This window comes from Oryctolagus cuniculus, chromosome 1, assembly GCF_964237555.1.
Source record: "Oryctolagus cuniculus chromosome 1, mOryCun1.1, whole genome shotgun sequence".
NCBI lineage: Eukaryota > Metazoa > Chordata > Mammalia > Lagomorpha > Leporidae > Oryctolagus > Oryctolagus cuniculus.
In genome coordinates this window covers 197,268,989-197,291,273 of record NC_091432.1, presented here as the reverse complement: position 1 = coordinate 197,291,273, position 22,285 = coordinate 197,268,989, and the positions used below count along the sequence as shown (strand labels likewise).

The 22,285-nt window shown below is 45.2% G+C and overlaps 1 protein-coding gene across 3 annotated transcripts in view; it reads left to right on the top strand.

The window, feature by feature from the left end:
• KIF24 (kinesin family member 24) overlaps positions 1-22,285 on the top strand; it is an 89,906-nt gene that overhangs the window by 58,160 nt on the left and 9,461 nt on the right. For all 3 annotated transcript variants that reach the window (XM_008274282.4, XM_002708025.5, XM_051856828.2), the window contains 3 exons: positions 11,461-11,582; positions 12,370-12,475; positions 20,248-20,319. In XM_008274282.4, the coding sequence (XP_008272504.2) occupies positions 11,461-11,582; positions 12,370-12,475; positions 20,248-20,319 (300 nt within the window). The remainder of the gene's footprint in view (positions 1-11,460; positions 11,583-12,369; positions 12,476-20,247; positions 20,320-22,285) is intronic.

Sequence of the window (22,285 nt, the reverse complement as noted above, 5' to 3'; positions counted from 1 at the left end):
GAATCATACATTATGCTACTTTTGTCTCTGGCTTCTTTAATTTAGCATAATATTTTCAGGTTTATCTGTGTTGCAACATGTAACAGTATTTCACTCCTCTTTATGGAGGAATAGTATTATGTTGTATGGCTAATACCACATTTTATTTATCCATTCATTAGTTGATGGACATTTGAGTTGTTTTTATGTTTTGGCCATTATGAATAATCTTGCTATGAACTTTCATGGGTAAGTTTTTTTTTGTGGATATATGTTTTCAGTTTTCGTGGATCTGTACCTAGGAATATAACTTCTGGATCATACTCTGAAAATTTGCCACACTGTTTTCCAAAGTGACTGTACCATTTTATTTTCTTATCAAAAAATAAATAAGAGGGCAGATATTTTAAAAGCCCTCCAGATGATTATGACCTGCTGCCATCGTATTCATTCTGAGGCAGTCTAGATGGTTGGCTTAGTAAAACAGAATAGGCAAATAATTGGCCTCTGCTGGTGACCTGCTATGTCATAACTATCTCTGACAAGAAACAGGCCCTTATCATCAATAAATAAGTAGGCAGACCCCAACTATCTCCTTGCACTGAGCAGATAAACAAGGTTTTACCAGCTTGAACAGCCATCTTGATTGCTGACCAACTTTTGCTCATTATACTAGTAAAAAATACACCTCTTGAGACTCAAGAGGCTAATGAAACATACAATGTATTTTAGAGCATGTTATCCTAATTGTGCCTGTTCAAACAAAGACCTACCCTGAACACGGTAAAGGGTTTCGCCCAAAGTTTGGAATCTACCTCAGTTCCTGGGCACTGCAACAGGTCATCTTTCCAATCCTGACCACACTCTGACTAATGTGTACTTTACCTGTCAATAAATTCTGTCTTCCTACCAGCCTTTGTCTGTGTCCCATCTTTGAATTCTTTCCTGTGTTAATGATAAGAACCTGAACCTCCTAAGACACCCAACAATTCTACTACATCCAGCTAGCCTAGCTAGAATAAAGACGAGATTAGGACAGGCCAGGTACCCAACAAGACTTTCCTTTTGTATTGCTTCATAGTACATCCCTCCAGGGAGAAGTTTGTGAACCTTCGACCAAGCTCAAGGGTCAAGGCAGGCTGTCAGGTCCATTAATGTAAAAATGCCTTCAGTGGGCACCAGAATTAAAGTCTGTTTAGCTGATTGTACCCTTGATCTGTCCTGCCTCCCTTCTCACCAGGTTGTAATAATAAATTGCAGATGTTTACCAAGCACTTAACTATTTACCAGATGCAGTGCTAGAAATGAATTATCCCATTTAATCATCACAAAATCATGCTAAGGTAAATGTAGCAAGCCTTATCTTACAGATGAGAAAATGGCCTAAACTTAAATGACAACCAAAGATCATGTAGCTCATGATTGAATAGTTAAATTCTAGTTTGGATTATTCTCACTCTAAAGCTTATATCCTTTTCACTATACTAAACTACCCATAGTATATGGCTAGAAATCACTTTTGATTCATTAATTCAATGAATTAATATGTTTACAGTCGTATCTTCCATGATTATTTGCTTAAAATTTGGTATTTAAAGGTGGTGTGTTTGAGATTCAGACAGCAGTGTTTATGGGAAATTTTTCTGTTGGTTTTTCAAAACTAAGCATTAGACTAGGGTGTGTGAAGTGGCAGGGTGTCCCACCATGGGCATATATCTTTTTACAACAGCTTCTTTTTCCTAAAATAAGAAAATTTTGCCTAAGGGTTGGGACCTGATGTTTCTGTGATTCTAATTCCTGGGTTCTGAGATCCAAAACCCAATGATAGGGGCCAGCGCCATGGCACAGTACATTAATCCTCTGCCTGCAGCGCCGGCATCCCATATGGGCACCGGTTCAAGTCCCCGGCTGCTTCTCTTCCCATCCAGCTCCCTGATATGGCCTGGGAAAGCAGTAGAAGATGGCCCAAGTCCTTGAGCCCCTGCACCCATTGGGAGACCTTGAAGAAGCTCCTGGCTCCTGGCTTTGAATCAGCATAGCTCTGGCCATTGCAGCCATTTGGGGAGTAGATGGAAGACCTCTCCCTCTCTCTGTAACTCTACCTCTTAAAAGATAAATAAATAAAAATCTTAAAAAACAAAACAAAACAACGATGGCACCTGAATGTGTCTGTTTTATACGGTTGCTTTCTAGTGCCTGCAAAACCAGGTTGGGGACATGTTGAAGGAGCTCCCCTGAGACTGTGACCATTCTTAAGCTGTCCAGAGTTTTCTCCATTGTAGAGCTGAAAGGAAATTGTTTTACAGAAACCTGTTTGCTATGGTCCTTTGACCCCTACTATTTCCCCCAGGCAGACCTTCATTGGCCTAAAGTGTCAGGCAAGTTTGGACTTCATAATTTTCTTAGTTGCTGGAGATTAGACCAATTTTTTTTAAGATTTATTTATTTATTTGAAAGGCATAGTTACAGAAAGAGAAATAATTGTTTTGGTTTATGAACTATATTTAAGTGTAAAATAATAAACCCATGCCTTCTATCTGCTGGTTCACTCCCCAAATGGCTGCCAACGGCTGGGGCTGGTCCAGGCCAAAGCCAGGAGCTTCATCTCGATCTCCCATTTGGTAGGCAGGGGCTCAAACATTTGGGCCATGTTCTGCTTTCTCAGGTCCAGCAAAGAGCTGGATCAGAAGTGGAGCAGGCCGGCGCCACGGCTCAATAGGCTAATCCTCTGGCTGTGGCGCGGGCACCCCGGGTTCTAGTCCCGGTCGGGGTGCCGGATTCTGTCCCAGTTGCTCCTCTTCCAGTCCAGCTCTCTGCTGTGGCCCGGGAGTGCAGTGGAGGATGGCCCAAATGCTTGGGCCCTGCACCCGCATGGGAGACCAGGAGAAGCACCTGGCTCCTGGCTTCGGATCAGCGCAATGCGCCGGCCACAGCAGCCATTGGGGAGTGAACCAACAAAAAAGGAAGACCTTTCTGTCTGTCTCTCTCACTGTCCACTGTCGCTCCCCCTCTTCATGGAGGAACGACACTAAACCCTGCCTAGGCTTCATATCCGAGTCACGGCACCATTATGTCGCTCCCCCTCTTCGTGGAGGAACGACACAGGACCCTGCGCTGTTCTTTCGTCTGCTCGGCCCTCCCCGGGTTTGCTGCTGGTTCTTCCCGGGTTGGCTACTGTCCCTTCCACCTCCGTGGAAGGGCGGTTCCCCCTGGCCACATTCCCCACTTCCGCAGGGGAGCGGCACACCGCCGGCCGGCTCTCTCGGGGGCTGCACAGGTGTTCCTCTTAGATGTTCCCCTTAGATGTTCCTCGTGAATGCCGTCTCTCTCCTCCTTTATAGTCCTCCTCCGCCAATCCTAACTCGGCTGCCCACACGCCGAGTACGCTGCTCTCCTCCAATCAGGAGCAGGTCCTACAGTTTATTGGTTGAACTGGAGGCAGCTGCGTAGAAGCTGTTTTCTCCTCTCCCAGCGCCATATTGTGGGAGAGCAGATGCATAGAATAAGTCTTAATTCCAGTAACTCAGTCTAGTCCGGGTTGCTCCCCACAGTCCACTCTGCCTGTCAAAAAAAAAAAAAAAAAAAAGAAAAGAAAAGAAAGTGGAGCAGCAAGGATCCAAACCAATGTCAATATGGGATGCTAGCATCCATTGCAGGCAGTAGCTTAACCTGCTGCACCACAACATAGGGCCCAAGATTAAACCAATTAAATGAGAAAGAAACAAACACCAAAAGGAAATTCCTTTTCCTTGGCTTTGGGCCATAATTGTGCTAATTGGCAGTCTGGTATCAAGTCAACCCCTCTATTCTGGAAGAGTTTATGACACTGTCTTATCCAAAAATATGGTCCCAAAAAAAAAGCAGAAGGAAGTTTCTTGTTATTCAATGATATATTGTTGTATTGCCACTGATACGCTCAGTCTACAATATAAACAGTGTTGTACAAGCAGTACCCAACTGAGATGGAGTTGGAAAGTTAGTTTAAATTACGGATATCTGACGTAGTTACCCTCATAAACATTTAGTGGCTTGAAACAACAGCACTTGCTAACTCAGGTGTCACTGTTGGCATCACTTATGTGTTTGCTCAAGTGTCATCTTCAATTGTTAACTCTCTCAAATCACCCTCAGTCTTGCTCAGACATAGCCACTTGTTGCCTGCCTGCATAGCTGGCAGCTTCATTTTTCACACCTAATTGTCCTTCCTCCAAGAAATTTTTCCTTCTAGTATTTGTTTATTTGTTCTTGCCAATGCAGGTACCAGGACTTCCCTTCCTTTCCAGAGGATTTGCTGCCTCATCACATTTCCCAGATTTGAAGTCAAGATTTTGCTTGTCAGGCAGTTAATGGGCATTTTCTTTTTCAGTAGCAGGGATTTGTAGAGTTCTAAGCCATTCTTTTATTTAATAAATTTTCATAGGTACAGCTTTTGGAAAATAGCGGTTCTTCCTCCCCATACCCGCCCTCCTACCTCCACTCCTGTCCCACCTCCTACTCCCTCTCCCATCCCATTCTTCATTAAGTTTCATTTTAAATTATCTTTATATACAGAAGATCAACTTTATACTAAGTAAAGATTTCAACAGTTTGCACCCACACAGACACACAAAGTATAAAGTACTATTTGAAGACAAGTTTTATCATTAATTCTCATAGTATAGGTTCATAAAGGATAGAGGTCCAACATGGGAAGCAAGTGCACAGTGATTCCTGTTGTTGATTTAGCAATTGACACTCTTATTTATGACATCAGTGATCACCCAAGGCTCTTGTAATGAGCTGCCAAGGCTATGGGAGCCTTTTGAGTCCACAAACTCCGACATTATTTAGACAGGACCATAATAAAATTGGAAGTTCTCTCCTCCCTTCAGAGAAAGGTACCTCCTTCTTTGATGGTCCCTTCTTTCCACTGGATCTCACTCACAGAGGTCTTTCATGTAGGCCATTTTTTGCCAGAGTGTCTTGGCTTTCCATTCCTGAAATGCTTTCATGGGCTTTTTAGCCAGATCCGAATGCCTTAGGGGCCGATTCTGAGGCCAGAGTGCTGTTTAGGGTGTTTGTCAATCTATGAGCCTGCTGTGTAGCCTGCCTGAGCCATTATTATAGACATTTTCGATAACCTTAGGTATCCATTTGCAGAACTTCTGATAAACCTTTGATGTTCATTGCCTTGAATGTGATTAGTAACAGGCCCACACAAGAGTTTCTCCTAGATGAGCCTCAGGGGTATGCAGGTAATACTTTATACACAGTGGCATACTGCTGCAGAGCTCTTGGCCTTTTGGTATTTATGCAGGAAATCTTAGGTATTAAAGCCTTGCAACCAGAGGGAGCTGGGTGTCAGTGTCATGTATCTTTAAGCATATCCTTTATCTTTCTGAACCTGAAACATGTGAATGATAATAGATAATTGGAGATGACAGAAGGACATGAGATAGGCCGGCGCCATGGCTCACTAGGCTAATCCTCCGCCTGCGACGTCAGCACCCCAGGTTCTAGTCCTGGTCGGGGCGGCGGATTCTGTCCCGGTTGCTCCTCTTCCAGTCCAGCTCTCTGCTGTGGCCCAGGAAGGCAGTGGAGGATGGCCCAAGTGCTTGGGCCCTGCACCCGCATGGGAGACCAGGAGGAAGCACCTAGCACCTGGCTTCAGATCGGTGCAGTGCCGGCTGTGGTGGCCATTTGGGGAGTGAACCAATGGAAGGAAGGCCTTTCTCTCTGTCTCTAACTCTGCCTGTCAAAAAAAGGACATGAGATAATGTACTAAAATGCTTAATGTGATGCTGGCCAAGTTTGTTGCATGTATTATTAAGTCCTGAATGTTTCCCAGAACCATAAAATTCAGAAATTGTCCTATTTTCTATTTTATCAGGTTCCCATTTCATGGCTCACATGGCACATGTCTCTAAAGGACCTAAACTTAAGAAACTTGCCTGATAGACTCTGGTTAGGGAAGGAGAAGTTTGAGGAAAAGAAAGTGAGATGAAAAGGAGGCCTAATGATTTTTAAGATTATTGTGTTCATTTTTCTTAGTTCCTAGATTTGCATTTCTCCCAAATAGATTGTATCTCTTTTTCTTTTATCCCTTCTTCCATCCCTTCCTTCCAATTTTGGCTTATACGGGGAAATGCATGGAATCGCATATTGATCTATGAGGATGTATTTTCCCATGAAATTCTTGATTGCTTTCATTTATTAAAAGAAATAATTTAATATTTGGAAGACTGCTCAAAGAGTTTAATTCTTTAGTATCCTTTTAAAAATTAATGTTTTAAAAATAATGTTACCATGTGCCAATCATGATATTGAATTTTTTTAGGATTTATTTATTTGGGGGCCAACGCTGTGGCATAGCGGGTAAAGCCACTGCCTGCAGTGTCAGCATCCCATATGGGCTCCTGGTCGAGTCCTGGCTGCTCCACTTCTGATCCAGATCTGCTATCGCCTGGGAAAGCAGTAGAAGATGGCCCTAGTCCTTGGACCCCTTTACCCGCATGGGAGACCCAGAAGAAATTCCTGGCTCCTGGCTTTGGATTGGTGTACCTCCGGCCGTTGTGTCCAGTTGGGAAGTGAACCAGCATATGGAAGACCTCTCTCTCTCTCTGCCTCTCCTTCTCTCTCTTTGTAACTCTGACTTTCAAATAAATAAATAAATCTTTCAAAAAATTCATTTATTTGAAAGAGTTATAGAGAGAAGGAGAGACAGAGAAAAATCTTCCATTTGCTGGTTCTCTCCCTAGGTGGCCACAACGTCTAAAATGGGCCAATTCAAAGCCAGGAATCAGGAGCTTCTTCCAGATCTCCCGTGTGTGCAAGTGCCCAAGCACTATGACCATCATCCATTACTTTACCAGGCATGTTAGCAGGGAGCTGGGCAGGAAGTGGAGCAACGGGGACTCAAACCAGCACCCACATGGGATACCAGCACTGTAGGCCATGGCTTTACCCACTATGCCACAGTGGATGGCCCCATATTGAATGTTTTGCATGTATTTCATTTTTTTAGTCCTCATAACAGACCTATGAGATTCCCGTTTTATAAAACAAAACACCCGAGGCCCTGAAAAATTAGGATTTGCAGCAATAGTTCACACAGTCATATTGTAGAGCTAGCAAATGAACCTTGAGAGTCTGGCCTCAGATTTCATTCTCTTAATCGCTTCTCTTCAAGTGTATGTCACTTATAAAACATTGATAACTTCTTTTAAAGATTTTACTTATTTGAAAGGCAGAATGACAGAGACAGATCTTCCATCTACTGGTTCACTCCCCAAATTGCTGGGGCTGGTCCAGGCTGAAGCCAGGAGGCAGGAACTCCATCAAGGTCTTTCATTTGTGTGGCAAGGTCCCAAGTACTTGGGCCGTCTTCTGTTGCTTTCCCAGGCACATTATCAGGGAGCTGGAATGGAAGGGGAGCAACCAAGACTCCCCAGCACTACAACATGGGATACTATGTCACAAGCATTGGCCTAATATACTGCACCACAACACTGGCTCCCATCAGTGATCTTTGATGTTCATAGTCTAGCTCATTTTCACTCCTCAGAGCTTAACTACTCTTTACCATGGACCCTGAAAGGTATAGTGGTAGGAGGCTGTGAATGACGCTGAGAAAACTGCAAAATACCAGAAATTTCTTCATGTCTTTGCTAAAAGTCATTTAGCCAGGAAAGGCCACCTCCACACTTTCGATTTTTTGAGACCCATTCAGAGGTATCCAATTTATTGTGGTGGACAAGGTGCAAAAAAAAGCCAAGTGCAGAAATCTGTAACAGAATCCCAGAAGCCCATTCTTTTTTTTTTAATTTTTATTTTTTTTTCGACAGGCAGAGTGGACAGTGAGAGAGACAGAGAGAAAGGTCCTCCCTTACCGTTGGTTCACCCTCCAGTGGCCGCCGCGGCCGGCACACCACGCTGATCCGAAGGCAGGAGCCAGGTGCTTCTCCTGGTTTCCCACGTGGGTGCAGGGCCCAAGCACTTGGGCCATCCTCCACTGCCTTCCCGGGCCACAGCAGAGAGCTGGCCTAGAAGAGGGGCAACCGGGACAGAATCCGGCGCCCCGACCAGAACTAGAACCCAGTGTGCCTGCGCCGCAAGGTGGAGGATTAGCCTATTGAGCCGCGGCGCTGGCCGGCCATTATTCTTTAAAAAAAAAAAAAAATTTATCTGAAAGTCAGAGTTACACAGAGAAAGGGTAGGCAGAGAGAGAGAGAGAGGTCTTCATTTGCTGGTTCACTCCCCAAATGGCTGCAACGGCCGGAGCTGGACCAATCTGGAGCCAGGAGCTTCCTATGTGTCTCCCACGTGGTTGCAGGGGCCCAAGGCCTTGGGCCATCTTTTACTGCTATCCCACGCCATAGCAGAGAGCTGGATTAGAAGTAGAGCAGGCTGGTGCGCGGCTCACTAGGCTAATCTTCCGCCTGCGGTGCTGGCACCCCGGATTCTAGTGCCAATTGGGGCGCTGGATTCTGTCCCGGTTGCCCCTCTTCCAGGCCAGCTCTCTGCTGTGACCGGGAAGGCAGTGGAGGATGGCCCAAGTGCTTGGGCCCTGCACCCACATGGGAGACCAGGAGAAGCACCTGGCTCCTGGCTTTGGATCGGCTCAGCATGCCGGCCACAGTGCGCCAGCTGTGGCGGCCATTTGTGGGGTGAATCAATGGGAAAGGAAGACCTTTCTCTCTCTCACTAACTCTGCCTGTCAAAAAAAAAAAAAAAAAAAAGAAGAAGAAGAAGTAGTAGAGCAGTCAGGACTCAAACTGGCACCCATATGGCATGCCAACACTGCAGGCAGTGACTTTACCCACTGTGCCACAACACTGGCCCCAAGGCCATTATTCTTGACTCCCCTGAGGGTAAACCACCAGGTCAGCCTTTGAACTTCCTGTCAGTAACCACAGTTCCTTCCTAGGTGTGGCCTTGAGGTATCTGAGCTCTCACTGGGTCCTAGCAGAAGTAGCATAATTACTTACATGTGGAAGAAGGTACCTAGTTTTTCTTCTAGTCTGAACATATTTTATTTATGTGACCTTGGACGAGTCACTGATATTCCCTGTCTTCGTTCCCTTTTCTGCCAAGCATATTGTTTGTACAAATGTAAAGATTTGAAACCTCCTGTCTTTTCATGGGGCTTACTGTAAAATGTTAAAAAATAATATCTTGTTTTCTTATTTTACTCAGGTTTTCCAGAATAAGTATGTCTTACTTTCCTAATGAAGAGAAGGGGGAAAAAGAGAAAAATTTGAAAAAAGAACAATGCAAATCTAAGATCTGTCATCTTGCAAGCCAAATTATGAAACCATGAAGTGAGAGGGATAGGGAGGGGCCAGAATGAGGAACTGTATTTAAATTAAATGGTTCAAGTAGAGCTTTGCCTTAAGTGTCCTACCCAGCATTTGAGCTTAGATAAAGCACACCAAGCTACTTATATACCACCTTAATATACAGAATTTCCACTCTGACTCTTCTGATTTCTTTTTTTTTTTTTTTTTTTTTTTTTTTTTGACAGGCAGAGTGGACAGTGAGAGAGAGAGACAGAGAGAAAGGTCTTCCTTTGCCGTTGGTTCACCCTCCAATGGCCGCCACAGCCGGCGCGCTGCGGCCGGCGCACCGCGCTGATCCGATGGCAGGAGCCAGGAGCCAGGTGCTTTTCCTGGTCTCCCATGGGGTGCAGGGCCCAAGCACCTGGGCCATCCTCCACTGCACTCCCTGGCCACAGCAGAGAGCTGGCCTGGAAGAGGGGCAACCGGGACAGAATCTGGCACCCCAACCGGGACTAGAACCCGGTGTGCCGGCGCCGCTAGGTGGAGGATTAGCCTAGTGAGCCGCGGCGCCGGCCATGACTCTTCTGATTTCTAATTAGCAACAACATGCTGTTCATGTATTGGATGATCTAGCTTTATAAATTAGCAAGTTCTCTTTTCAAACAGATTTATCATTTAGTCTCTTTAAATTTTTGGTGAGCTGTTTACACTTATTCTAAAGTTTGATTTTAAGTCTCATATAATCTTTAGAAACATAGCTGTGGCCGGTGCCGCGGCTCAACAGGCTAATCCTCCGCCTTGCGGCGCCAGCACACCAGGTTCTAGTCACGGTTGGGGCACCGGATTCTCTCCCAGTTGCCCCTCTTCCAGGCCAGCTCTCTGCTGTGGCCCGGGAGTGCAGTGGAGGATGGCCCAAGTGCTTGGGCCCTGCACCCCATGGGAGACCAGGAGGAAGCACCTGGCTCCTGCCTTCGGATCAGCGCGGTGCTGCAGCGGCCATTGGAGGTGAACCAATGGCAAAGGAAGACCTTTCTCTCTGTCTCTCTCTCTCTCTCACTGTCCACTCTGTCTGTAAAACACACACACACACACACACACACACACACATAGCTATTAGACTGTGGAAGAATTTATTTTTAGTTAAATTATAAAGAAAGTTACCTGCCCCTACTTGAAATGATATTTTATGGCCTCTTTTTGAAGTTTGACCCTCAACTTTTAGGTGCTTGATTTGGAAACTATGTTCAATATGATATAAATTAAAATTCTGAGAGATTGGGACAAAAAGGATTTCCTTCCTCTTAATTCCACTCCAAAATAAATGAATTCATCATAAGTGCCCCACAGTGTAGTAGAAACAACATGGAATCAGACATACCAGATGTGGAATTTGGCTCTGCCATACAACAGACTAAGCAAATCAACCGCTGAATTTGTTCCTCAGCTGCAACCTGGATGATAATCATACTTAGTCCTCACCTCAGGCTGTTGGGGGGATTCTAACAGATAATGTTTTTAAAGTCCTTCACCTTTTTAATTCTTAGTAATTGAGATTCCTCCCCCTGTCCAAAATCAGGGCAGTATGTTCAAATATGGCTGTGTTTTCGATGGCTAGAGGCCAATCCTGAGGCTTCCTCTCCCCCTTCCCTCATGCTTTGGAGGCCAGAGGAGTCCCAGTTAGTCTGTTCCCAGTTGGAGTGGAGGGAGGACTGTTCTCCAGGGAAATCATGGGCTCATAGTAATTACAGTAACTCGTCACTTCCATGTTTCTATACCTCATGCCTGGCCCCCTTTATGACGACATCCTGGGTGAACAGGTGGATGTGATCAGTCATTCCATGATGCACATTTCTGTCCTTTGCTTCAGTTACTAAGATAGATGGGTATTATGAGACCTTGCTTGGAGCCAAGTTATGCCCTGGGGATTTTTAGTTAGTCTAAATCCATCAAAGATATTAAAAAGAGTATATGAGATCAAGAAGTAAATTAGCTCTTGAGCTTTTGAATGTCCTCTGACAAGATTAGTATTCCATATTGTTCTCATTGCCTTTGGGTACTTACTCTATATGATTTAGTGTTTGGGCAGCTTTCCACCTAGACAGAAAAAACTGTAGTGTACTGACCAAATTTTGTGTTTGATCTCTATTGCTCTTAGCCAACTCTTAAGAACCAGAGGGTTTTGTTTGCTCCTTGGGGGAAGTCATCCTGTGGATTTTGTTTTCAGGTGATCTTAAAGGGCAGCAAGGAGCGCAGCACTGGAGCCACTGGAGTTAATGCAGACTCCTCTCGTTCCCATGCTATCATCCAGATTCAGATCAAAGATTCAGCCAAGAGGACATTCGGCAGGTAAGCTGGAAATATGCAGGGAATTGCATTGTCTGCCTTTCCTTAGTATGACTTTGAAATATGTGTTGTCAACAACAGAACACCCTCCCACCATAGAATTTTTCATTGCAGGGATACAGAGTTGAGTTGTTAGCCCTGAAATAAATCATTGTACTCAAGTGCCATCAGTTGATTAACCATGAAGTAATGACCTATTGTTGGTCAACCCTAAGTTATTAGAAGGGACATTGATTGCTTCTAACATAAAACACAGTAGCAGCAGAGAAACAGCAGAAAATGCATCTTAGAGAGCTTACAGGCCATAAAGAAAGGGGGAGGGGCAGTTATTAATCCATTCTTCTTGAGAGAAGCTGTGAGACAATTGGATACATCCATTGCCTCTCTAGTGCTATCTTAGCAACTCTCTGCCACGCTGATGGATGAGCCTATCTCACCTTTGAGTAATGAGTCTCTTTCTTGCTTTTTTTTTTTTTAAATTGGAAAGTAGCCCACAAAAGTTTGTATTTCATTATCTAAGTGGTCATATAAGTGATTTGCATTGTGATCATTTGGCCTTACGGAAAAAAATATTTTGTTAATTTCACTCATTCTTTCTCACATGATTAAAGCCAATGGAAGTGTCCGCGTGAACAGTTCCAACAGCAGCTGACAGATCAGAATCTTGTGACGCTTTTGGAATGCTGAGAGTAATGTTTTTTTTTTCCTGAGGATGAGCCAGTATTTCTTCCTGAGGTCAAAAAATGTCAATAGTCCCCAAAAAATCATTCTTGCTGTTTCTTTTCTCTAGGATCTCTTTTATTGACTTGGCTGGCAGTGAAAGAGCAGCAGATGCCAGGGACTCAGATAGGCAGACAAAGATGGAAGGCGCAGAAATAAATCAGAGTCTTTTGGCTGTAAGTTGTTCAAAATCCTTATTCTAAAATTCCTTCTGGAGAGATTTTTCCTTTTACAATCAGCCAGAGTGGGTAAAGGGAGGTGGGGAAATCAGTAGAGCAACAGATATACTCTTACCTGGCAGTGGAATTCTGGAGTTGGGGTTAGAGGGCACCCAGTCAGACTCTTGACAATCCTAGATAACTCTTTTTTTTTTTCTCCCTGCCTTCTCTTCCTGTGGTCAGTCCCCATTAGGAACATAAGTATTTCTGCAGTTGCTAAATGGTAAACTTTCTCCCTCTCTGCAAGTTTTAAAAATTGCATTAATTTTTCAAACATACAAAAGTAGAACAAATAATACAATGGTCTCCCATATACCTGTCTCCCAGCTTTGACAGTTATCAACATAGAAAAAAAAATTTAACCTTCTCTGCTTGAATTACTTTAAGAAAAGTCTTAGTTATCTTGTCATTTCTTTTACCAGTATTTTATTATATATCTCAGAGAAATAAGGACTCTTAATTTTTTAAAGATTTATTTACTTATTTGAAAGGCAGAGTTACAGAGAGATAGAGGCATAGAGAGAGAAAGGTCTTCCATCCACTGGTTTACTCCCCAGGTGGCTGCAACTGCTGGAGCTGAGCCAGTCCAAAGCCAGGAGCCAGGAACTTCTTCCAGGTCTCCCACATGGGTGCAGGGGCCTAAGGACTTGGGCCATCTTCCTCTGCTTTCCCAGGCCATAGCAGAGAGCTGGAAGGGAAGTGGAGCAGCTGGGTCTCAACCAGCACCCATATGGGATGCCAGTGCTGCAAGCAGCAGCTTTATCCACTACACCACAGCACCAGCCCCAGGACTCTTATTCTTCTTCTTTTTTTTTTTTTTTTTTTTTTGACAGGCAGAGTAGACAGAGAGACAGAGAGAAAGGTCTTCCTTTTGCCGTTGGTTCACCCTCCAATGGCCGCCGCGGCCGGCGCACCGCGCTGATCCGATGGCAGGAGCCAGGTACTTATCCTGGTCTCCCATGCGGGTGCAGGGCCCAAGCACTTGGGCCATCCTCCACTGCACTCCCTGGCCACAGCAGAGAGCTGGCCTGGAAGAGGGACAACCGGGACAGAATCTGGCACCCCGACTGTGACTAGAACCCCGGGTGCCGGTGCCGCAAGGCAGAGGATTAGCCCAGTGAGCTGCGGCGCCGGCCCTTTTTTGTTTTTAAAGATTTATTTATTTATGTGAAAGTCAGAGTTACACAGAGATAGGAGAAGCAGAGAGAGAGGTTTTCCATCCAATGGTTCACTCCCCATTTGGCCATAACCACTGGAGCTGTGCTGATCTGAAGCCAGGAGCCAGGAGCTTCTTCCGGGTCTCCCACATGGGTGCAGGGGCCCAAGGTCTTGGGCCATTTTCTACTGCTTTCCCAGGCCATAGCAGAGGGCTGGATCGGAAGAGCAGCAGCCGGAACTAGAACCGGCACCCATATGGGATGCCGGCGCCTCAAGCCAGGGCATTAACCCACTGCGCCATAGCGCTGGCCCCAGGACTCTTTTTTTTTTTTTTTTTTTTTTGGACAAGCATAGTTAGAGAGACAGAGAAATAGTCTTCCTTACGTTGGTTCACCCCCAAAATGGCTGCTACATCCGGCGCGCTGCGCCGATCTAAAGCCAGGAATCAGGTGCTTCCTCCTGGTCTCCCATGTGGGTGCAGGGCCCAAGCACTTGGGCCATCCTCCACTGCCCTCCCGGGCCACAGCAGAGAGCTGGACTGGAAGAGGGGCAACCGGGACTAGAACCCAGAGCCCATATGGGATGCCGGTGCCGCAGGTGGAGGATTAACCAAGTGAGCCATGGCACTGACCCCTGGACTCTTATTCTTAATATACCACTGTGGTGTAGTGTATTAAGCTGCCACCTACAATGCCAGCATCCCATACGGGCACTGATTCAATCCCCTGCTGCTTCACTACCAATCTAGCTCCTTGCTAATGCACCTGGGAAAGTAGCAGAGGATGGCCCAAGGGCTTGGGCCCCTGCACTCATGTAGGAGGCCAGAAGAAGGTCCTGCCACTGACTTCTCCCTGGCCCAGCCCTGGCTGTTGCGGCCATTTGGGAAGTGAACCAGCAGATGGAAGACCTCTCTCTTCCTGTATCTCTCTCTGTATTATTGTCTTTCAAATAAATCTTTAACCAAAAAAAAGACTATTAGGAAATTTGGGGTTTTATTTTTATTTATTTGAGAGACAGAGCTGTCATCTGCTGCTTAACACCCCAAATGCCCACAACCAGCCAGAACACAACACAGATCTCCCATATGGATGTCAGGAACCCAATTACTTGAGCCATCTCTGCTGCCTCCCACGGGTCTACATTAACAGGAAACTGGAGTCAGGAACAGAGTTGGATATTGAACCCAGGTACTCTGATATGGGACACAAGTGTCTTTAACTCCTTTTTTTTTTTTTTCTTAGATTTTTTTTTTTTTTTTTTTTGAGAGGTAGAGTTACAGAGAGAGGGAGAGACAGAGAGAAAGGTCTTCCATCCGCTGGTTCACTCCCCAAATGGCTGTAACAGCTGGAGCTAAGCTAATGCAAAGCCAGGGGCCAGGAGCCTCTTCCACGTCTCCCACATGGGTGCAGGGACCCAAGGACTTGGGCCAGTTTCACTGCTTTCCCAGGCCATAAGCAGAGAACTGGATCGGAAGAGGAGCAGCCAGGACTCGAAGTGGCACCCATATGGGATGCTGGTGCCTACAGGTGGAGGCTTAGCCTACTATGCCACAGTACTGGCCCCACAAGTATCTTAACTCTTGAGCAAACACTCATTCCTGCTGCTAGATATTTTAAATTATGCATGTAATTTTTATTTGTGGCTCACATATTTCTATTGGGCGATATTACTTGAGGCTAGATCAAGTTTGGGCTCTGTTTTTGTTTTTTTTTTTTGTTTTTTTTTTTTTTTTTTTTTTGCAGGAATAATTCATGGGGCAGGTGCTGTGGCACAGCGGGTTAACACCCTTGCCTGATGCACCGGCATACCATATGGGCACCCGTTCAAGACCTGGCTGCTCCACTTCCGGTCTAGCTCTCTGCTATGACCTGGGAGAGCAGTGGAGGATGGCCAAGTCCTTGGGCCCTGCACCCACATGGGAGAATCAGAAGAAGCTACCTGCTCCTGGCTTCAGATCGTTACAGCCTCGGCCATTGCGGCCAATTGGGGAATGAGCCATTGGATGGAGGACCCCTCTGTCTCTGTCCCTCCCTCCCTCCCTCTCTCTCTCTCTCTCCTCTCTCCTCTCTGTGTAAATCTGACTTTTAAATAAATAAATAAATAAATCTTTAAAAAGGGGGTGGTGGCAGCACTGTGGTGTAGCAGGTAAAGTCGCCACCTCCAGTGCCAGCATCCCATTTAAAAAAAAATAATAATAATAGCCGGCGCAGCGGCTCACTAAGCTAATCCTCCGCCTTGCAGCGCCGGCACACCGGGTTCTAGTCCCGGTCGGGGCACTGGATTCTGTCCCGGTTGCCCCTCTTCCAGTCCAGCTCTCTGCTGTGGCCCGGGAGTGCAGTGGAGGATGGCCCAAGTGCTTGGGCCCTGCACCCCATAGGAGACCAGGATAAGTACCTGGCTCCTGCCTTCGGATCAGCACGGTGCGGTGGCCATTGGAGGGTGAACCAGCGGCAAAGGAAGACCTTTCTCTCTGTCTCTCTCTCTCTCACTGTCCACTCTGCCTGTCAAAAAATAATAATAACTCATAAGACTTCCTATAGTGATTCATCAGGAGGTATAGAATGTCTGCATGTCTTTCTCTGATTTTAAGACCAAAGAGATTCAAATATATTATCAGCTTAATTCTTCTATTGGTGAGTTTTCTGTAAGCCTTTTTTTGCATAATGATTTTATTTTTTTCAAGATTTATTTTATTGAAAGGCAGAGTTAGAGAGATCCTACATCCTCTGGTTCACTCCCCAAGTAGCCACAGCAGGGCTAGACAAGACCAAAGCCAGGAGCCACAAGCTTCCTCCAGGTCTCCTACATGTGTGCAGGGGCCCAAGCACTTGGCACATCTTCCACTGCTTTTCCAGGTACATTAGCAAGGAGCTGAATCAAAAGCAGAGCATCCAGGACTCCAGCTGGCACCCATATGAGATGCCAGTATCTCAGACAGCAGCTTTACCTTCTACACCACAGCACCAGCCCCAAGCCTAATGATTTTAACCACCTATGTATTTGTATTCACCCCTTTTCTGAGGAAGAAGGAAACACACTGTAAACACTTCTGTACTTTGCTTTTACGTAACAGTATCCCGAAGATTTCTCCATGGCTATGTATGGAAGTTTTCTTTATTCCTTTATAGAGCTGCGTAAGTGCTGCCATGTGCTTCTTCACATTATTTAAGTCCTCCCCCCCCCCCCGAACTGAAGTCTCCAGCTGGGTATTTTCTTTCCACACCTCATGAGGGATAAATTGAGAATACAAGAAAGAGGGAATCAGCATCCTTTTATTTCTATCCTTAATTTCTTTGAATAATTTTAAATTTACTAAAAAAAGTCACAGAAGTAATTATTCATGGCATTCGTGTATACTACTTTAGTCAGCTACCCCAAGTGTTACCATCTTACATTACCCATAGTACAATGATCTGAGTCAGAAAATTAACATTGGCATAATACTATTAAATAATCCGCAGACCTTGTTTGAATTTCACAAGCAGTCCTGCTGCTATCCTTTTTCAGGGCCGAGATCTTGTATCACTTTGGGTTGTCATGTCTCCATCGACTCCTCAGTTTTGCCGTTCATGAACTTGACATGTTTGAAGAATGCCAGACAATTATTTTGGAGACTCTCAGTTTCTGTTAATTTCCTCATGATTAGATTGAAATTACAAGTTATTAGTGGCAATGCCGTGGAAGGCATTACCCTCTCAAGGTGTGTCCTATCCAGTGGTGCGTGTCAGTAGTCCATTTGGGCTGCTATAACAAAAACGCCACAGACTGGGTGGCTCAAACAACAGACATCTATTTTTCATAGTTCTAGAGATTAGGCAGTCTTAGATCAAGGCCCAGTTCTTACTGTGTCCTCACATGGTGAAAAGGGGCAAATAACTTCTCTGGGGCCTGTTATCAGGGCACTAACTAATCCCATTCATGTAAGCTCTGCCTTCATGGTCTAAACACCTCCCAGAGGCCCAACCCATTATACTATCACCTTGGGGCTAGGATTTCAACATACGAATTTGAGGGGGATACAAACAATCCATAACAATATGTGATGTCAGTCCGTCTTAGTACTGGTGATGTGCTGATGTTAATCTTTATTGGTTAAGGTGGTATATGCTAGGTTTCTCCACTATGAAATTACCGTTTGCCTCTTTGTAATTATAAATATATGTGGCAGATACTTTGAAACTGTACAAATACCTTGTTTTTTTTTTTTTATTTATTTATTTTTTATTTTTTTATTTTTGACAGGCAGAGTGGACAGTGAGAGAGAGAGAGACAGAGAGAAAGGTCTTCCTTTGCCGTTGGTTCACCCTCCAATGGCCGCCGCGGCCAGCGCACTGCGGCCGGCGCACCGCGCTGATCCGATGGCAGGAGCCAGGAGCCAGGTGCTTTTCCTGGTCTCCCATGGGGTGCAGGGAAATACCTTGTTTTATAACAGCCTTTTACTCTCTAATTTTAGCATCTCTTGATACTTCTTACCTGCAACATTTATTAGCATGGTGTTTACCTGATGGAATTCCTGTCATTCTTCGTTGATTAGTTGGAACTCTGCTGTGAGAAAAAACTGCGCTTTCTCCCCAGTTTATTAAATTATTATATGAGTGCACTTCAAAAAGCTCATAGGATTGGCCATGTGGTATAGCAGTTAAGGCATCACTTGTGATGCAGGCATCCCGTGTGGGTGCTAATTCGAGTCCCGCTGCTCCACTTCCAATCCAGCTCCCTGCTAATGTGCCTGGGAAAGCAGCGCAAGATGACTCCCTTTACGTGGGAGACCCATATGTTCATGGCTCCTGGCTTTTGCCTGCCCCAGCCCTGGCTCTTGCCACCAGTTGGGGAGTGAAGCAGCATGTAGAAGATCTCTTTGTCTCTCCCTCTCTCTCTCTGTAAATAAATAAATAATCTTTTTTTTTTTTTAAAAAAAAAAAGGTTCATGAGAGGGGCCAGCACTGTGGCACAGTGGGTTGAAGCCTCGACCTGCAGCGCCAGCATCCCATATGAGCACCAGTTTGAGTCCTGGCTGCTCCACTTCTGATCCAGCTCTCTGCTATGGTCTGCAAAAGCAGTATAAGATGGTCCAAGTGCTTGGGCACCTGCATCTGCGTGGGAGACCTGGAAGAAGTTCCTGGCTTCAAATTAGTTCAGCTCTGGCCGTTGTGGCCATTTGGGGAATGAACCAGTAGATAGATAGAAGACCGCTCTCTCGCTCTCTTGCTCTCTCGCTCTACCTCTCTCTCTGTAACTCTCTAATAAATACAATAAATCTTAAAAAAAGTTCATGAGAAATGGTATTAATAGCTAAGTTTATTTTGATGCAAAAACTTTTTAAATGCAGGTTTTTTTTGTAATAGACATTTTCCATGATCCTTTTTAAAAATGTTTTTATATTTGAAAGGGAGAGTAACAGAAAAGGAGAGACAGGTCTTTCATTCCCTCTTTCATGCCTCAAGTGGCTGTAAGAAGCCAGGGCTATGCCAGGCTGAAGCCAGTAACCAAGAACTCTATCCTGGTCTTTTATTTGGGTAGCAGGGCCCAACCATTTGGGCCATCCCCCACTGCCTTCGCACACACATTAGCAGGGCTGGGAGTAGATTAACCAGGACTTGAACTAGCATTCTGATATGCCAGCGTTGCAAGTGACAATGTAACCCATTGTGCCACAATACCACCCTCCCTGCCACCATGAGCTTTTTTACAAATTTTATTTGTTAGAGAATCAAAGAGATAGGCAGAGCAAGCTCCCCATCCACTAGCTCACAACCCAAATGCCCACAACAGCTGACTGGGTCTGGATCTGATTTGAAGACTTAGCCAGGAGCTGGGTGCTCAATACAGATCTCCCACATGGATAGTAGGAACCCAACCACTTGAGCATCACTGCTGCCCCCCAGGGTCTTCACCAACAGGAGCCAGAGCCAGGGATTGAACCCAGGTACTCTGATACGGAACAAAAGCATCCCAACTGGCGTCTAAACCACACAGCCATCCCAGCTCGTGTCTCAAATGTGCACACCTCTGCTGCTCACCTACTGCGTGAGCTTTTTGAAGACCTCTCATATCAGTGAATAGATATTTCCTTTATTCATTGGATTATAATCTATTTCTGTCATTTATTTTGTTGCTCAAATGGTACCAGATTTGGCTGTTTGGAGCTCTTTCACAGTGACTTCTGTTTCTCTTTGACCCATAAATTAAAAGAGATCTCCTGCCTCTGGGTTCACTCTCCAAATTCCTTCAACAGCTGGAGCAGGGTCAGGATTAGTTTGAAGTCAGGAGTCAGGAACTCAGTTCAGTTCTCCCATGTGGGTAGCAAGGACCCAACTACTTGAGCCCACACCTGATGCCTCCCAGGGTATGCACTGCCAGGTAGCTGGAATTAGAAGCAGAGCCAGAACCTGACCCCAGGCACTCCAATATGGAATGCGAGTGTCCCAAGAGGCATCTTAACTGCTGCACCAAACTCTTACCGCCCCCCTCCCTCACTTAAGAAAAATAAGCTTGCTATGGATGTAGCATCTGATCTCTTAACTCTTTGTGTATGTCATCCTTGATTTGATTGTTGTTCTTCCATTTTGCAGCTGAAGGAATGTATCCGAGCACTGGATCAGGAACATGCCCATACTCCTTTCAGGCAAAGCAAATTAACTCAGGTAAGCTGAATGTGCCCCTTGAGTTTGTCCTGGTTGATTCATTTTTTCCATCTTCCACTCATTTGTTCATTCAGACAGCATTCATTGCCAGCAGGACAAGGTGCTTTCAAGAGAAGGAGAGGAGCCACTTTCCTCCCAGGAGCTCTCAATCTACGAGGACTTTAGAGAGGGACTTATTCAGACAGAGAGCTCTGCAATACCCAGTAGCTGGAGTCCAAAGGGACAGCAACACTTTTGCTGATTGAGTGGAGTCATGGAATCTTTGAAGAGGTAGTATGGTTGTACTTGGCCCTTTCTTGGTTGGCTATAAGGCTTAGACCAGTGTTTTCAGTACAATGGTACAGTTAAAAAGAATGAGAGAGATTTTTACATATACTGAAAGATAACCATGCTCTATTGTGATGTACACAACAAACTGTAGAACACTGTAATAATGTAATTACCTGTGTGATTTTAAAGCATTTTCCCAAGAAGAAATAGTTAGCATTGAATATATCCAGCAGAGTAGTTATGGGGATAAAGGTGAAACTAACTTTTCATGTTATAAGATTATGACTATAGAACTTAATGGTTTTTTTTTTTGCTTAAAGATTTATTTATTTTATTTGAAAGGCAGAGTTAGAGGCAGAGACAGTGAGAGTCTTCTATCCACTGGTTCACTCCCCAGTCAAAGCTGAGCCAATCAGAAGCCAGGAGCTTCCTCCAGGTCTCCCACATGGGTGCAGGGGCCCAAAGCACTTGGGCCCTCCTCCACTGCTTTCCCAAGTGCATTAGCAGGAAGCTGGATCAGAAGTGGAGCAGCCAGATCTCAAACTGGCCCCATATGGGATGCCAGTGCTGCAGGTGGTGGCTTTACCCACTATGCCATAGTAGCACCAGCCCCAGAACTTCCAGTTTCTTTTTATATGTATATTTATATATAATTTTTGCTTCTAAGGGTGACTGAATTCGATGCCTTGTTAAGAAATCAAGTGGTATTTGTACTTCTGCATTTTTCTTCTTTTTTAAAAGATTTTATTTATTTATTTGACAGGCAGAGTTACAGAGAGAGGGAGAGACAGAGAAAGGTCTTCCATTCGTTGGTTCACTCCCCAAATGGCCGCAATGACAGGAGCTGGGCCCATCTGAAGCCAGGAGCTTCTTTTGGGTCTCCCATGTGGGTGCAGGAGGGTACACTGCTTTTCTAGGCTATTAGCAGAAGCTGGATCAGAAGCGGAGCAGCCAGGGCTTGAACTGGTGCCCATATGGGATGCCAACACCACAGGCGGAGGCTTAGCCTACTATGCCATGATGCCAGTGAACTTACTATTTTATCAAAACAATATGCAATAAAAGAAAAACTACACAAAAAATTTTGCAAATTATGACTATTCTGAACTGTAAGTAATTTTATCTTGCTTTTTCATCGTGAAAATGTGCCTCTTTATTAACAGACAACACCAGTAGACAATGAAACAGTATCTGTAATGGCTGCAGGAGAGTGGCATGGGGAGGGGTCTGTCTAGGTATAGACCCCTGTGAAGATGATTATGGATACCCTGGGTTCCTTTGAGCACCATGTCCTGTGCACTAGAAGCAGACCTAGAAGAGGATCTGTGTGCTGCAGAATGAAGCCAGCCTAACTTGTGAGAGGGATTTTTACTTTGTGCTGTAGGCTAGTGGCCTCATAGGACCTATAATGACTCAGCTGCATGGGGCCAATGATGTGGCACAGTGGGCTAAGCCACTGTTTGCAACGCTGGCATCCCATGTGAGTGCCAGTTTGAGCCTTGGCTCTCCACTTCTGATTCAGCTCCCTGCTGTTGTGCCTGGGAAAGCAGTGGAAGATGGTCCAAGTGCTTGGGCCCCTGCTACACAAGTGGGAGACCAGATACCGTTCCAGGCTCCTGGCTTCACCCTTTGGGGAGTGAACCAGCAGATGGAAGATGTCTGTCTGTCTTTATCTGTCCCTCTGTCACTCTGCCTT